This window comes from Protobothrops mucrosquamatus, unplaced genomic scaffold, assembly GCF_001527695.2.
Source record: "Protobothrops mucrosquamatus isolate PMUCROS unplaced genomic scaffold, P.Mucros_1.0 scaffold110, whole genome shotgun sequence".
Classification (NCBI taxonomy): Eukaryota; Metazoa; Chordata; class Lepidosauria; order Squamata; family Viperidae; genus Protobothrops; species Protobothrops mucrosquamatus.
The window spans coordinates 1258769-1277724 of NW_015386482.1; the positions used below are offsets into that span (position 1 = coordinate 1258769).

General features: G+C 36.1%; 1 protein-coding gene across 1 annotated transcript in view; it reads left to right on the forward strand.

Moving 5' to 3' along the window:
* Positions 1-18956, forward strand: part of SH3PXD2A (SH3 and PX domains 2A) — a 243262-nt gene that overhangs the window by 127149 nt on the left and 97157 nt on the right. The window contains exon 6 of the mRNA XM_015812791.2: positions 11784-11812. Coding sequence (XP_015668277.2) covers positions 11784-11812 — 29 coding nt within the window. The remainder of the gene's footprint in view (positions 1-11783; positions 11813-18956) is intronic.

An 18956-nucleotide genomic window follows, 5' to 3' on the forward strand; every position in this document is an offset into this window, starting at 1 on the left:
AAGCGTTTATAATCCCCTGGAGCCAGGCTCGTGTACCCTTCCGGGCAGCCAGTACCAGCCAGGAGGGGCACGGATCCAGTAAACATGTGGTTGCATTCATATGTTGTTAGGACCAGTATTTCTGTGTGTAGTGTAAAACTACATACTTTGAATCACAAAAACATTTTGAAAAGTAATGAAAGTACTTTAAACTTTAGTCCATATGGCACAATTAACAATAAATGATTTGTTTGGTATTATGTTAAGATTTTTGAGTGAACACATAAATCAGTAAAGAGTTAGTTATTATGGACTGTAAACAATTTTAGGTTTTAGTGTTGTATGCCAATTATCCAGGGCTGGATTAAGGTTAATTGATGCTCTAAGTACAGTCCAACAAAGTGACCCTCAATGGACGCAAACTCTCATGCCATGAGGATCTTTTAAGCTTTAATCATTCACCATGCCAAAGAAAACACTTTTTAGCAATGCAGATTAAAATCAAACATGGCAGACAAATTCAAATAAAATCAAGTGTGGCAGTGAATTACCGTAGTTAAGAGCAAGATAGCTAGGTGAAAAAACTCTGTGGTGCCCTCCTTTCCTTGGGGACCTAAGCACATGTTTATTTTTCATAACAGTTAATCCAGGCTGGAATTAACCACATGTATTTATTTAATAAATCAGCAGCTAGCATCTATTTCAGGAATCACTTTCTCAGAAATTTAAATTTGTTGGTAGATATTTCTAGCAGCTATAAAAACCCATTTATATTAGAAGCATTCATTTAAAGTTTAAATTAAACTTTAGCAACCCTTTTTATTATACAAAATAGAATATTAATATTGTTTACAATCATATTTCAAAAATAAAAACCAAGAAAATAGTGTCCTTTTTGTCTTTTTTTGTCATTGTTTACATTAAATGAAAAATAACTTCAAGAAAAGCCATAAGAGGCATCAGGGTAAGCACATGTATGCACACTCTTATGAAAGCCATAAACACAAAGATGTCTTTGCAAAATAAGTTGTTTTGTAGGATTTGTCTTTCATGACATTAATAAAAATTTATATTTCTCTTTGCATGTAAAAAGTACAAATCAAGAGGATAAACAAAGCAAAACTAAACCAGATGGAAGATATAATTCTTAAGCAAGATTGTCTTTTTCTTTTGCTGCATTTTTGTGCTTCATCTTTCCAAGAAAAAGCTGGCAGTAAACATCAGTGTTGCATATCCCAATGCTGGATGACCTTTTCAGGAGGAAGTCATATGCTTTTAATCGATCACCATGGTCTCCCAAAGCTTTCTGTTTTGTTTCTTCCTAGGCCTTGCCTTCTCCAAGAAGCATGGAGCCATACGTGTGTGTGTGTGTGTGGTGTGTATATACGGTATCATATATAATAGCCTAATGTAATGAACCAGTCAAACTTCATCTAGAAAAGTAATACAGTTCCAAAGATGAAAAAGAAATCAGTGTAAAAATGAGCCTCAGGCATATTTTACAGTAGGGGTATCCAACCTTGGCAATTTTAAGACTTGTGGACTTCAACTCCCAGAATTCCCTAGCCAGCATTCATTGAAGTATCTTCTCTGTGCCAGCATCCTGTTCCTCCCACCCTCCGCAACTAAATTATTTCTCAATTTTACTCATACCAAATCTTTGTTATGATCTACAGTATTTTGTATTCTCTGTATTACACATAGTTCTTTACTTGCTATTACAATTAGGATCTGAAATTCATTTGCTAAGTAATTTTATGCCTTTTTTGCCATGCTTGTTAAGCAAATCAAAGCAGTTAAGTCAGGGGTCTCAAACTGCTGGCCCGCAGGCCAGATGCGTCATGGCGAAACCGCACCCACCCCATTGCCAGCAATGGACAAAAGTCATGATACATCGTGATACGGTACGTGACATTGCGAGTTTGACACCCCTGAGTTAAGTGAATCGAACAGTGGCTGGCGTATCCAGCTTCTCCTATTGTCTTAGTTTGCCAGAAGATGACTGTGAAGGTTGCAAATCGCAATCACCTTACCCAGGACATGGCAACCATCATAAATATATACTGGTGCCAAGCTCCCCAATTTTTATCATGTGACCATGGGAATGCTGCAGTGATTGTGAATGTGAAGATTCACATCTTTTTCAATGCTGTTGTAGCTTCACGTGGTCACTAAACAAATGGCTGTAAGTTGAAGACTATTTTTTCCCTATATTTTATTGATTTTTTTAAACATAAATCACTTACTAGTTGGTAAACTGTGTGTTTGCTGGGTTTACATTTGTAAAGAAAAATCATTAACAATTGGTTTCTATAATCCATAATCCACATAATACATTTAGTTGATTTTCCCCTTTTCCCCAAATGTCTCCTTTGCAAACCTTGAAATAATACAAACCTTATTATTTTGATAAATAATAGTTACATATATGATTTTTTCCAATATTCCTAGAAATAATGATCACATCAATATAATATTTCTTTTCTATCTAATTCTGGTTGCCTCATCTTATATCCTGTTACAGTCCTTATTTAGATTTGTTTCTCCCATAAAGTTCAAATATTCTTGCTGGTTAAGATTTTCTCAACAGTTAATTACATTTAAAGATTTAAATCCATTTTCCCCATATAAACCATCTCAACACTTTTACATTTCTTAAAGAATAGGCAAAAACAGTAAACAAAAGGAAAAGAGAGCAAGAGTAAAGAAACATAAAAAGTAAAATACTACTTAAAATATATATTCCTCCTAAGCTAATATATATTCATTCCCAAAATTTCTTATTCTTTTTAACCATAATTAAAAATATATTTAATCTTTAAATATTCCATTTAATGTGTCTAGTCATCTAATCCTTTAACTCTTATTCAAAACATTGTTTTCTTTTTTATACATTATAATTTTCCTAAATTCAAACACATTTAATTATCTAAAACATTTCCTTCATCTAAGCCATTTCAACAGTATTATATTACTTATACCAAGAAATAAAATAGAAAAAGGGGGGAAAAGCATACAGTATTATTTAAGGAATTCATCCCTCTTAGAATGACATATGTATTCAGAATCTTTTCTATTTCTTTAACCATATTCAAACGAATGTTTCTTTTTTAAATATTCTCTCTGGTAGATCCCATCATCTATTTTCTTAATTTTCACTTTGATCTTTTTCATTTGACCAGTATTTTACTTGATCAATGTGTTTTGCTGAATCAAAAAGTTTTTCCATATGTTCATGACTGTTGCTGTAGGTATAAGAAGTAAATCGAATAGAGTGTCTTTATGTGAGGCTTTTGCCTTTCCATGTTTCTTGAAAATCTTTTTCTTTTTCTCCTTCTTTGCTTCTCTTATCACTTCCTTTCTCTCTGATGTTTTCAACATCTCTACATTCCATTTTATCCAATCTGTTTTTTGGTCCTCAGATTTATTTTGTAGTCTTAAGGGATGAGTTGTTTTTTTCCATTTCTTGTAAATTTTTCCCACTAGGATTAAATCATGTTTTCTTGCTTTGTTAAGTTCTATCTTTGAGTCTCTATTTTTAGTTTTATGTCCATTTATTTGTTTTGTCTGCTCCTTCTCTGTTGTGTTTCCTGGAAGTTTTTTTGTTGTAGAGTTATCTTAGAAATAGATTGATTTATATTTTCAAAGTTAGTTAGGATTTCTTTGTGATTTGAACTCAGTATTATACCTGTATTTATGCTTTCTTGGTGTGTTCTATCTACATGTCTCTGATCCATGATGGTCAAACGTTAAGTTTTCCTTCTTACCTGCAAATAGCTTTAGAGTCCCGGTTAAATAGATATTTGTAATCCAAAGAGTTCAAAAAAGATTTTTTTCCTAAAGTTTATAATTCTCTCTTTGTCTGCAGCCCAGATTGTTGTCTTTTTTTTGGTCACAATTATTCTTTTTTATTAAAGCTTTGAAGGTCACAAATACAGATTAGTTTTCCCCAGATTTTGGCAAGTTCTCTATGGAAATCATAACTGTCATAATCTTCATCCACCACTAGGTGTCAGCATCTATTTAGTTTTCAATATAAACAATGGTCTTTAAAATGAGAGTCTTGCCCATTCAACAATTTTAAACTTGTCCAAAGTTAAATTTTAGCTTTCAAGTTTATAAATTTATTTCACTACCATATATTTTGATCCTCCATGGAAATTTTAATTCGCTGCTTCTGTTAGTATAAGGGTGGGGCGGAAGTCCCCCTCCTTCACTTTCGGAGGTATTTTGCTTCTTGGGGATCTTTTCCAGGAAATTACCGGTAAGTATAGAATAGAAAAAGGAAAATCAGAAAATCAGTTTCAAGCACGCTGTTTACTGTTGTGCTGGTTAGTTCTTTTGGACTTCGATTGCAAGTAGCTTGGGCTGATCGGTGAAATACAGCCTTTCTCCTGTCGGGTTAGAAGGCTTTCCCCAAGACGAACGGAGCGACCACCGTCATTCCAGAGTCACCGGGGCACCCTTCTTTCTTCGCCGCCTCTCCAGGGTGGCTTGGACCCATTAGGGTCTCCAGGCAGGACGAAAATTAGCCGCGGGAGTACAAGCCCATGACCAGTCGCTACCATGTAGGACCGGAAGTCTCTGTAAGGTGAAGACTATTTCTTTCATTTTATATATTTTAATAAGTTCATCTATTTAACACTTTGCATAATTAAACAATGACTAAAAACCTTTCACATTGTACATACATTATGTAGAATTTTAATTCGCTGCTGTCATCTAATAATCTGATATAAATTAGTTCTGAACATAGTAGAGATTATTTCTAAGTAAATATTCATAAGACCGGGCTCTATGATACTTACACAAATCTAAATCCAATTATAACCTATTAGGCTTATCTGTAGACAAGCTCAGTTGCTTGGCAAGGGCTTTTGTTTATTTATTTATCTCTTGCATATTGCTCCTAAGTATCTTGCTCCTAATTACTCAGTTCTAGCTCTCTGTTTTGAGTAAGAGTTCTGGAGCAGCATAGTGGGAGACAAACATACATGCATAGACTAAGACTGCTATTATCTCTATGTGTAAACACTAGGAATTAAATCTTTTGCATTCCAAAAATGCACATTCCCATTAGACCATCTTTCTTCTAGTGCACATGGAAGCAAATGCCTGTTTATGAACAGTAAGGTATCATATAGCATATGGCTGAATTTCATGCACTGAAACATCCAAGCTATTTATCATGCCATTGATGTTAGGCAATTTGGTTGGGAATTTTAAGCAAAAAGGTTATTTGGCTCTTGTTTTTATATTTTTAGCAACAAGGTTATATTCCAGAGTAGATGAATACAACTGACTGTGCAGAGTAGAGCCTGCTGCCGTATATGCTTCTGATTTCTTCCTTTGTTTTCCAAGACAAATAAACCAATGAAATTGAAGGAAGAAATATTCTATTCATTTCCTGATCTAAATTGCTGCATTGTGGACCCTCTTCAATCTCTCCCTTCACAATCTGGGTTGCGTTTTTCCTTAGATTCAGAATGGTTCCCATTGTATGGTATATTAAGCCCAAGAGCTCCAAATTCCTTGCCTCTAGCAAAAGGAACACGAGGCAGAAAGAATTTTTTGAGATCTTCTCTGTTTATTTCAGAAAATGCAGAACAAAAACTCTCACTAGGAGAAAGCATGGTACCCTCCTGGATTGCCTGAAGAAGATCTCATTAAGGTTCCAGTGCAGGGGTCTTCAAAAGTGGCCCTTTTATGACTTGTGGACTTCAACTCCCAGAATTCCTCAGCCAGCGTGCCTGGCTGAGGAATTCTGGGAGTTGAAGTCCACAAGTCATAAAAGGGCCACGTTTGAAGTCCCCTGCTCCAGGGCAATGAAAATACAAGGTTCACATACAAGCCACTTCACATACTACACATTAAATGTTATCTCCTCCATCTATGAATTGTTTAGATACCATTTTACATCTGGGAGCTAATTAAATCTGATTTTTTAAAAAAAGAAAATTATAAATAGAAATAATCCATCAGCCATTACATTTAACATTTCTCACCTTCTTTGAATAATCATCATAACTTCAATTCTTCTACAGCTGTTTCATATAAACAAGCCGTGAGCTTTGAATAGAAACAGCTATAGCTTGTATTATATGTTGACTCTCCTTTCCAGCTTGTAGAGATTTAGATCATGTGACTTCTAGAATTGTAGTCTAATGAATCTGAATGTTAGTAAAAACTACAGAATCTGTGACATGTTTCCGAGATATTTCTGTACTTAAACAGAAACAGAATGACCAAGAGCAAGCTGACTTCCTGCCAGCTTGACCACAATTAACCACTCTCCAGGAGCCAGTGGTGGGACCAGTTTACCCAGAGAGTCAGGACTGGTTTACCTGATACATAGTGGCCACAGTAGGGACCAGGACAGGATCAATCTACTGAATTAGGGGCAGCACCATAGCAACCATAAATTTGCCAAATTTCAGTCCCAGTTAGGTCTGAAAAAGAATATTTATTTAACATTTATTTTTAAAACCTCATTAGATAGGAAAGCAGAGTTTTGTTTCCCTTTTGAAGACTCTACCATAAACAGCAATAGCACTTAGGTTTATATACCGCTCCATAGTGCTTTACAGCACTTCTCTAAGCGATTTGCTATGTCAGCCTATTGCTCCCAACAATCTGGGTCCTCATTTTACTGATCTTGGAAGGATGAAAGGCTGACTCAACCTTGAGCCCTGTGAAGTAGCCTGCAATACTGCATTCCAACCACTATATCACCACAACTCCTTTGCTTTGCCAAACATTAAATGTCAAAATCAATCTGATTTGGAGGATGAATGTATTTTAAAATTTTATTTCTTGATGTGTATTTTTGGTTTGTTCATAAAAATTAGTACAGCTTTTCTTAAACTCACAACCCCCCATTAAGATTTCAAGCTCTAATTTTTTATATATTTATTCATCGATTTGTAATTCGCTAGAACTCCTGACAGTTTAGAATATATAAAAAAAAAGAATTAATATCTATAAATAACTAACAATCTCCTAGCCAAAACAAAGCAAAACCAGCAAAAGATGGAAACACAAATGATAACAGTTTAGTTCAAAAAAACTCTTTGGAAGAGTTGGATCTTCAACATCTTCCTAAGTGAACATGCCAAAGGGAGCAGGTCTTGGGAACAACATCTAGGGAACTGTTCCAGTTGTTGTCAGAGAAAAGTAGCTCCTTCCTGTTTCATACTCTTTCATGGAATTAGGAGACAATCTGTAGCTTCTTTCAGATCATTTGAGGCAATCAGATTGATTCCAGATGAAGAATGCAGATATCTGGATCTGGAGATATCTAGGTTCCAAGCTACAGAGGACTCTATAAGACAAAATCATCATTTTGAATTACTCCTGGAAGCCTACTGAAAGATAGTGCAAGGCATGTAACCCATATATAATATATTCTAGGTATATGTGCCAGCTAAGAAAGCCATTGCATTGTGAACCAGCTGCAGCTTCTGAATAGACTTCAAAGGCAGCCCTATGTAGAGTTTTTGCAAAGGTCCAGCCAGCCGATGATGAGGGGGTGAGTTACTTGGCTATATTCTCCTGTTCCAGACAGGAACACAACTGGTATTGAGCAAAAGGCCCTTGGTCATGACCTCTATTAATCAAATTAGCAGTAGATATGTGTTCAGGAGGATCTCTTGGACCTTTAGGGTGGTGTTTCCCTATCTATACATAATAACAAAAGAATGCAGAGTTAGTAAAACATGATTTGAGCCCAGGAAAAGAGGAGAATGTGACAAATTTAACCTAATTCCACTTTAATTTTCTAGGTTATTAGAAGGGAGAAGGGAGGAAAAATACTGACAGGCTTCTAAGATTCTATTACTGTAGTTTACATCACAAAATAGAATTTCAATATTTTTCAAGGAATTTATTTCCTGACCTAGCTTACATTTGGTGGCTGACAATATACAGCTGCCTTTTTATACACTGCGTACTACATGCCACATAGGAAGTAAACCACATGGAAATCAATGAGACTTATGTCAAAGGGCAGTTTATGTAGAACTCTATTATTCAGATGCAATCCTATCAGCTTTACCCAGGAATAGGTCCAATTAAAGATGATGTTTTTAAATAAAACCATATGATACTTCTTTCAGTATTGGAATATCTAGAAGTAGGTATTCTTAACAAAGAGTTACTATTTGCTTAATCGGGGGGGGGGGGTTAGGGCTTTGAAGGGGAAAGAGTGTTTCAAGGAAAAATTGGTGTCTTAAAGCAGTTGAGTCTTTTGACAGGATTATGCACCTGCCCTTTATATCTGTTGCATTATCCCAAGAATTATACATTCGGTTTAAGGAGTTGGCAACATATGCTACATACATGCAATAACAGACTTTTCCCAATTTGAATTGAATTGTATGGCTTTCTGTGTATTTGTCTGTTTTCTTTTGTTTGCTGAGAAATGTTTTAGTATTGAACACATCCATTGGTTAGTTTCTTATATCTTCCCCAACTCTGCTTTTATCTTTCCTTCAACTCCAACTGATGAGGTCCTATACAGCAGGGCTTTTCAACCTTTTCACCCATTGTACCACTTTTAGGATATGGCAACATCCAAGTACCACCAGTCGCTTAGCAAGGTGTCAAAAACTTGATGACCCCCCCAAAAAAGGAAAAAAGTGATAAAGTACAAGTAGTCCTCGACTTACAACAGTTCGCTTAGTGACTGTTTAAGTTACAATGGCACTGAAAAAAGTGCCCCCCAAGCCACAGCCGAGCAAGACGCCTGCCTGCCCGCCCGGCCGCCCTCTTCCTCCTGTCCGAGGTTTTCATTGTTGTGAGCATTTCTGTTGAGGATTGGCAGCGGGGGTGGGGTGGGGGGTGTTTGGTTTTTATTCCCCCCGTCTGCTGGGTGGTTGCAGCAGGTTTTGGTCACTTCACATGACCCTGGGCCACTGTGACCGTCATAAATATGAATCAGTTGCCAAGCATCTGAATGTAAATCACAAGACCCTGGAGATGCTGCAACATTCCAGCTGATCAGCGCTTCTTCTGGGCTCAGCAGAAGTGCCAGGATCAGCGCTGAGCTCCAGCTGGATCCTTCCACTGAGCCCTGACAGCCCCGAAGAAGCGCTGATCCTGGCGCTTCCGCTGAGCCCTGACAGCCCTGCAGCTCCAGCTATCTCTTGCTCAGGCTTGTGCGGTGCTGCCACTGGTTCAGCTCATTCCCCTCCCCCATTACCACTTGTCTAGGATGGTCACGTACCACCTGCCAGGTGCCAATGTACCACAGGTGGTACCTGTACCACTGGTTGAAAAGCCCTGCTACAGTACTTTTGATTTTCACAAGAGTTTTAGAGGAAAACATTTTCCTAATATTGAAGTAACTGGAGGATGAGTTAAGAATAGGCCAGAAGGGGGGAAAAAGAATCCCCATGTATATAAATGAATTGTGGACCAGGTGACAATTACATTTATGGAATGTAGATCAACCTATACCCTTGAAGGGATTTTATTGTGCTTATGATTTTAGTATGTTTAAGTTTGACACTAACAGCTATTTTATATATAGTAACCATTTATATTAATACTTGTAGTGTTAGCATGTAATCATTGTTTTGTTATTTTGTAATTATTATTTTGTACCCAATTGCCCGAGCAGATGCTTTATGTATATTGGAAAAGTAAAAGTGTCATGTTAAACATACAGGAGATTGCTTACATGAAAAGAGCAAGGTAAGGGGAGGGGGAAAAGGAGTTACAGATAGAGCCTGGGTTGCTGTGTATGAGTCATCTTGGAATTGTTTTTTAGTGCTATCTTGCTCCTGGTACAAAGACCTGATCTTTTTGTTCTGAAAAGGTATAAAAGGTGGAAGACATCTTTCCTGGTTATTGCCTTCATCTGTCTACCAGCCACAAAGAGAGATGGGGTCACCCAACTCTATTTTGATCAAAATAAAAGTTGTTTGCTTGCTGAAACCTTGGGTCAGGAGTTTCTTTTGGCTCTTTTAAATTCCTGAGTAACGCTGGGAAAATTGTGAGGCTAAGTGGATACACCCTTGTGAAATTTCACACTCTTGTGAAATTTCTACTGATGATTGCATAACAGTTTCTAGAATTCCTCATGGTATGGCCAGTGTAGAAAATTCTGGTCCACTTATCTGGAGAGTCACGTGCTGGAGAAAATTTGTATAATGTAGATATTTGTTCAGTGTATAACTGACTGCCTTATATAGTTACATTCTAAGTTCTGTGGATCTGCTGCAGAATAATAGTAATATGGGTGCCAGTGTTGATATGACAATTCTTAGGTATTGCCATAACTTAGTGTTTATTTTGAAAAACTAAGAAAAATTGAAGTGCCTAGTACTTAAATGGGAGATTGCAAAAATATTGAAGTCTAGACACTAGGCTAGGAAATCTAAAGAGAAAAAAAATCTAGAACACTTATTGTCAAGAAAACTTAATATGTCCATTAAGTCACTGGGAATTAAATTTAAGTCAGTAGGTCTTTATGTTTGCTCAGAAGTAAGTTTCCCTCAGTTTAATTAAACCTAGTTCTATGTAAGAATGTACAGCATTGATTTAAGTGTGGATGTTACTCTATTTCAGATTATTGCTTGTATAAGCCTACTTATACAAGCAGTGGAACTTTAAACTGAATATATTATTATAGGACTATATTTGGACAGCTTTAATTTATACCTCACATTCTCTCCCATTCCACATTACTATTTGTAATATGGTGAATAAAACATCTCACTTTCTGGAATGGAGTAATTAATTTTAAAATATTATTACTAATATTAACATTCATATCAAGTTCACATGTTTTTGAAGGCCGTGAGTCATTTACATGTTTAATTCAGTGTTGAAAAATATACCTAGATCCATCTGAAAAGCCAATAATAAGCAGGGAGAAAAAAAGAAATGCTAGCAAACATTTAAAAAGGCCACATTCATTTCTTGTGGAAAAGGACTTTATTTGTAGAAGAATAAAATCTTGATGTGGATTAATTTTAAAAAATGTATACCACTGAATCTTTCTTCACGGGTACATAAAAACTAGCAACTTTTACTGAAAGAATCAGACATGGGATTGTACTATTAAAAAGTATTTTGCTCTAGAAATACAAGAGATTCTTTTTAAGGAATAGCCATACTGTTCTGCACCACGTGATGTCCTGATAAGTGTGATCTTTCCTAAAAGGTGCCTTGTCAAAAGAACTGGCTTGTTGTAGTTTTCATTTTGCCAATGAGGAAAGAAAATCATCCCCAGTATTTGTTCTTATGTTAAAGAAGCCAGAACGGTTTTCTCTTTTTATACAGACAGGTGTTAGGAGAGACAACTAGAAGGAACTGCAGGCAATGCAAATGGCAAACAGCTTTTGACAACAAAGAATCCTGAGAATCACAAAATGCTGCCTAAAGCAAAATGTAGGAACTTTACAAAGAATAGCCAGCAGGCTTGTGCCTCTGAGTTGGAGAACAATAAGGAGTTAAGAGTCAGCAGCAACAGCAATACCAGAAGCTTGATTTAAAGAGAGGAAAGAATTGATACCCTCTCTCTCCCCCTTCCTTTGCCTGGATGGTCTGGTCTCTCTGATAGATCACATGGGCTTTCTTATACTCAATTGCAAGAGCACCAGCAGCTGCTGCTGCTGATTTAGGAAACTACATCGCGGCTGTTTAAGTGTGTCAATGCCTTATAGTCCCCAGCTCCAATTTAAAACAGAAGGCTCCTACAATGTATCTCTGAATAAGCTGATTGGAGTCTGGCATATCATCTTTTTCACCCTTATGCTCCAGGATCTAACTATGTCTATCTGTTGTTGCCTTTTTTTCAGGGATTATGGATCCTCAAAAAGAAAATCAGGTAGGAGAGCCTACTCTTTTTACACATAAATTACTTGTTTTTGAATGGGAAGTGGGATATATGCAAGCTTTTTTTTAAAAAAAAAATGCTGTTTGAAATGCACTTACTGCAACGGGGAAAGGAGTTACTAAAATTTGTAGTTAAATAGATATTTCCTATTTCATATATAAATCTCCCTATTTCCATCTTATTGAACTGATATTGTATAAAAGCATATTTTATTCTTAAGCAAATTCATCAAATAATTGCTTGATATTTCATTGTGCAGTATTGTAAATCAGCATATGCTAGAATCTGTTTGAAAGCAAGATAATCTAATCTTCTCTCCCAAAGCTCATATAAACTGGCCCAACCCTATAAACTGAAGTAGTTTGCTGTGGATTTATTACTGAATCAGACAAGTTCACTTGTTACTATCAGATATTGTTTTCTGAGCAGAACTAGGCCAAGATATCCTGCTGTGGAGGCAAAGGGTTTTGAAGTAGTCACTAAAGCACTGCAGAGGATAATTAATAATATGCAATCAAATAATTTTTGGCAAATAAACCAAAACCACTCCCTAACTGTTTATCTTCTTATAGGGATAACCATAAGAATGATTATTTGTTATTCTACTGTGAATATGTTGACATATATTGATTGGAATAACATCCTACTCTGCTTTAAGGACTGAATTTGATTTGCTTGAGGAATCCACGGAGAAGCCAAGAATGTATCATATATCTTTACATACTTTAGAAAACCAACATGATTGGAAGAAATAGTTACGTACTTGTAAAAAGGATGAGAAGACATAGTAAGCAATTGAGTATTGCCGTTACAACCTTATAGGGATTCTGACCTTATAGGGAGTCATCATCCAACACTTGAGGAGGCCATATTGAATTATTGGGATTTATTTCTGAATAATATGCACAGTCCACTTGTAAATATAGTTATTTCTGACACCTCTGCCAAGATTATGTGTGAAGTAAACTCTCCTTTGGAATTTTCCTTCTAAATAGCTTCATGGTAGACAGCAAATTACAGATGCAGCTTAACATAGAAATGCAATCATAGAGAAATGTGTAGTAATAGATTTTCTCTCATAGACTGCATTCACACATGTATCTGAGTAATAATGTAATTTGGTTTTGAATTATACTGGGTGCACTCACAAGAAAAGAGAAATCTAAACTGGAGATTAGATATAAATTATTGCTTATATTTTGGGACCAGGGCTTGCTATAATTTATATACACGTCATATAACTCATAGTTTTGGTTACTTGCATTTAATATGTTGGGACAACCCAGTTACCTATTTTCCAGAATTTATTTGATTTTCTCTTGAGCAGTGATCAACAATGCATAATTACGGGTGGTTTTGTCAGTGGGGAATGATTGTTTTCTGAGTTCTCTTAACCTCAAGGACGCTAGGAAATTGGCTTCCCCCAACCGCAGTGGAGCAAATAAATCAGCAATATAATCATAAGCTACTAACTAATGTTGAAAGCTATTTTTTATTATTTATTGCCCCTCCTATGCCATAGTGAAAGAAATGGGCAAAGTAGAGAAATAGCTAGAAAAGGCCCATTTGGGAGCCACTCTATCACTTTGTCTCAGAAAGAGGCAGAGAATGTAATCCTAAGAAATAGTTTGTACAATATGACTGCTTGAGGAAGCATTGTTTTAGTCTCTAAGACTCCAGGGACTGTTCTTTTTTCTAACTAACCTGATTAGATTTACATCTCAAGAGCAAAACATGCATCCTTAGATCCAGTTAAGTATATCATTTGAATATGAAAGGGCAGTAAATCACTTTATCTGCTGTGTTTTTATAATTTTCAAGATTAATTCAATTATGGTTCAGTTAATCTAGTTTTCTACGTTTGATTAGCCCACCCATACATGAGTCATAGAAGCTAACTTTACCTAACATACTAAGTTAAAATATGGGTTAAACCACACTATTTATAGTTCACCACGTAGTGTAAACCTAACTATTCAAATGGGATTTTTTTATTTTCCTAGAAATCTTGAAGCAGATATATCTGTAGATGCTTATGCCAAGACCAAAAACAGTCCTTAACCCTGAATTGCGTGGCATAAGGTGATTTATTCAGGACACAATGACAAGAGCATCTTCATGGGAAATACAGTCTTGTGCTTCCTTTTTAAAAAAAATCTCCAAACACTCTGTGTCATACTCAGAATTCAGTGTAGTATATAAACTATCACATGATGACTATCACCTACCTTTCTATAAAAACAAAGTCCATCCAGGTTCTTTTTTCCATGAGGGATCATATTATGGTTTTAATTGAATTGTATGAATTATGGTTTGTAGACTACATTTTATGTTTTAGTATGGTATAGAAACATAGCAAATTATGACTTATCCAATAAGCTATGGTTAAGCCATAAAATGTGTTCATATGATATATTAAAGTCTGGCAATAACTATGGGATAACAGCTTGTATATTGGTGGCCAAAAACAAACAGATGACACAATAGACCGTAGCCAGCCATGTTTTGCTGGTTTTCCTACAATTTGCAGTGGATGGCTAGCCAACACTTAAAAAAAAGACATTGAGTTTTATTTTAGAAAAAAACAAATGGTGGTCTACAGAGCCAAATATATCTTTGGGAGATGGAAATAGATGACATTTTAAAGCCACAACAGCCTATTTTTGGTAGCTTACTCTCTTATCTTTCCAGAAATGGAAAAGGAGAATTAACTATAAGTTAATAATCTGTCTTGTCCAAATTCAATTTAAGATTTAAACAAAAACCTTAGCATTATAAACTAATGTTTCAAACTAGTTAATGTTCCTTTCTTACTGGTGAAGAAACCCTAAGTGAAACAATTCAGAGGTTCTGATGCAGATCTACTTCTTGTAAAACATTGTCTGACATCACACATTGTGATTTATCATTTGTTTTAGCCATTTTCAAAAGTTCTAGCCAAGGGGACTCAATTGGAAGTCACCAGGGTAGATAAAGTTATTGGGAGTTATCCAGCAATAGGAAATTGATATAATAGAGTTTAATGTAATATTTTCACATGATGTTTTACATATTTTTATTTTATTTTTAAATAAAATAAGAGCTGCCATGTAATTTTTGGGTCATAGTGATGAAAGAAGATGAATGTTTTCATGTACAGTACAACAGACTATCTCTCTTTCAGTGTATAGCTATGTTGAAATTCACATTGAGAAGCGTTCAAAATTACCAAATTCTTCATTATCTGTGTTGTGAAACCCAAAAAGACTTCTTTGTAGTGGCATATTATCTGCAGATTAGGAATTTGATAGTGCCTAGGACAATCTATAAAAACAGGTTTTAGTAAACCTGAGTGTTGAGTAACATCTTTTAGTGTATCTGCCACTTAAACCTCTTAAATTGGGGACAGAAGAAATTCTTCTTGAGATCAATTTCATCTTTTAAAAATGTATTCCTATTGAGCAATGCTTTTTTAACTGTTTTTGTCTCTTACGCCTTCCCTCTCCTCTATACATAGAAGGAAATAGATGGATAAATGGATACACATACATAACAGGCAAATAATGATATCAGTAGTTTGATCCACATATGGCTGCCATCATATCACTTGAAAACCTATTCGCACGCATGTGTACTCACTCACACACGTTTGGAGAAAAAAAAGTTAAATGTGATCCTTGCCAACAAAAAATTACCTGCTTCTGCTGTGGTCTAGGCCAGTGCTGGCGAACCTATAGCACGGGTGCCAGAGGCGGCACTCAGAGCCCTCTCTGTGGGCACGCGCACCGTCGTCCCAGTCCTAGGCCTTCAGCTGGGTTTTATAAAATCTTTTCGCTTTAGGCCTCCGCCATCATGTGCAAAAAAAAAAAAAGGTTCAATCAGTCAATTTCAACTTCTCACAGGAAAAAAAAGATCTTGCAAAGTTGGAATTGATTGATTGAACTTTTTAGTCCTACCCAGTCTGCCTTTATCACTGTAGCCACGCCCACCCAATTGGCCACACCCAGCCAATGGGCCACACCCACCCGGCACTCGACGATGCATAAGTGGGTTTTGGGTTGCAGTTTGGGCACTCAGTCTCTTAAAGGTTCGCCATTACTGGTCTAGGCAGTAAAATAGTTGGTATTTCTCTTTCTCATATACATCTACATATGTACATACATACACAAACGTGTGTGCATATTTATTTTATTTATTTACTTACTATTTTGAGCAGGAAAGTGATGGTATGTGAAAAAAGATCCAGCTGAAAACATCCTTCACTTATAGTTTCTTCAAATGTTCTGTCAGCTCTTGAAAAGAAAACAAAACACAACTTAAGAAGAATAATATGAAGTTGCTTCTCTTCGTTGCATACTAGATCAGGAGGAGGATATGTATCAAACATATATATTTTATACACATGGATGGATGGATGGACGGACGGACGGATAGAGTGGGTTATTTTTATAGCTTAGAGTTTTGGGGAAAGCTTCTGTTCACAAGTGGGAATGACGGCTTATGAACTCTAAACTGGCCAGTAAGTTGTAAAATGCCATCTAACTATAACTACTTCAAATATTCATAAGAAATTCTTTAGACTTTGTCTGAATGTAGCATCTCTGTGCTATATTAAAGCAGCCTATCACATTTCAGGCTACCACAGGCCCTGAAATATGCTGCTGCTTCAAGGAATCAACTCATAAAATATAATTCAATCCATAAAGTAGCCATATGTTTTTTTTCCAGACCAATGTGAAAGCCTGAAAAAAAACTGGACTGATTTAATGAGCCCAGAGAAGTGAATTAGATCCTGAAAGTTCTGAAGTTTTGCTTCTGAACCATTTTTGAAGCACTGGCAACCCTGCAGGTAGTCCTTGGCTTACAACCATAATTGAGCCCAGAATTTGGGTTGTAAGTCATGCTGATCAATAAGCAGGTCTCCACATGATTTATGCCCAATTTTATTATCTTTTTATACAACCGACATTAAGTGAACATGGCAGTTGTTAAGTGAACCCATTGTTTGCATTGAGTGTCTTTTTGCTGGAGACCAGAAATGAATGCTGGCTTCTGGCAAATGACCATATTTGGGACAGTTGTGAGTGCCCCAAATGCAATAACATGTCCGGGGGGGGGCAGCCATCAGAACTTTGAACCCCAGTCATAAGTAGCCCTAGGAAGTTTGTTTTAAATTTGAATGATTGCTATACGACCAGACATAAGTCAAGGACTTATCTGTACTATGTAGGTTAGGACCCTCCTGGATGATATGATTGCTCAGAAAGACTAAGTTAGGACTATACTTTGAATCTGTACTCATGTCTTGCATCGTATGGCTGAATCAGTTGCTGCTTCCTAGAATATGGTGGTGGGGGGGTTGTTTCTAGATAAAGTGAATAGTAGTCATGTAAATTGAAACCATTGCAGTCAACAAAAGAAAAATCCAGAGTAAAGCACCAGAACAAATTACAAGAAATAAAACAATTGTAATCTTTTTGCTTTGTGCGCTTTTCTGAGAAATCTCAGCTTTATTTGAAATGACTGCAGCATGCTGGAAGGCAGGCTTAAGGGTGGATTGGGAGAAGGTATGTGCTTTCTACAAAGATTTGGCAGCTGAAATTCTTTTTGGCAGTCTTCTCTTCTGAAATATTTTCCTTTCTATGTGCTTTTTCTCCGATCTGGCTTGCATCATTTGAAAATCTTAATTTATTTTTATGAGCTGTCAGTGTATGATATGATTTTTGCAAAGTTCATACCTCACTGATAATTCTGGTAATGCCAATACTTCACAATACTGTTGTGAACTGTTCATATCCTGCTGAAGTTTTTCTTTGCCAGGACCTTCTAATTTCACTAGTGAAGTTTGGACAAATGCTCCATAATTTGCAAGCAGTTTAATAATAGTTTTAAGACAGGCTACTTCATCTTATTCCAAGGAGGAGTGTATTAACTCTGAAATGCAATAGTAGATATTAATGTTGACTAAATATGGTAATATTCCTTTGAGAACTCCCCAGTAGATCTTTCTGAATAGTGATTGATGCAATTTTCTTGTGGGCTTTTAAAAAGGTAGGATATACAATTGTAATAAAGGAGAAGCGGAATACTTGCAAACTATATTTCATCAGTCTTTCTCACTGAAAACTTTAAAAACTGTCCTTTTTCAAATCTGGTCTCAATTAAAGTGTTAGATTTCAATCTTCCAACTGAAAATGGAAAAAGGGGAGTGCATAGTTTTATAATTATGGGTAGTTTTCTTCACATTTTTATTCCATCCTTCAGTGTAAATATATTCAATAAACTTTACACAAAAAGGATAAGTTAATTATCAGAATTGTCAGCAACAATCTTTGTTCAAGAGTTTAATAATTGTAAATTATTTTAGTGGAGAATGAAAATATAGCAAAGTAGATTTCTTAGGGAGAGAATTCTATAAATGGAGGACCATCATTGAAAACTTTCTCCAAAATCTGTTTTACAGCAGATTAGTGTAGAAACAGAGTTTGGAATATCAGTGTTTTGCTTTGTGCTGAGAAATAGATCACTAACCAGTGAAGATCTTTGGAAAATGAATGAGATACATTTCTATTTTTTTTATTCTAGCTACCAAAAAGCATTTGTATTGGACTAAGTGAAATATCTATCAGAAATAAAATGTTACTGAATTTTCCCTTTCTTTTAATGCTGCTTAGCTAATTATATATTTATTTTGTGTGCCTTATGAACTGCTCTAATCAGAAATGACTCTGGCCGGCATACTATTCCCTCTCTTACATAGTTTAAAACACAATAAATCAAGTTTAATGAAGAGAAGGACTAGGGGTGACATGATAGCAGTGTTCCAATATCTCAGGGGTTGCCACAAAGAAGAGGGAGTCAAGCTATTCTCCAAAGTACCTGAGGGCAGGACAAGAAGCAATGGATGAAAATTAATAAAGGAAAGAAGCAACCTAGAACTACGAAGAAATTTCCTGACAGAACAACTAATCAATGGAACAACTTGCTCCAGAAATTGTGAATGCTCCAATTCTGGAAAATTTTAAGAGATTGGATGTGGGATCGCAAAATCCCGGGATCCTGCGCCTGCAGGATGAACTTATTCCTCTCCAGAGGAATGGACTGGTGATGTACGTTGGCCTACACCAACGGGCCTCGCTTTACATCAGGAAACACA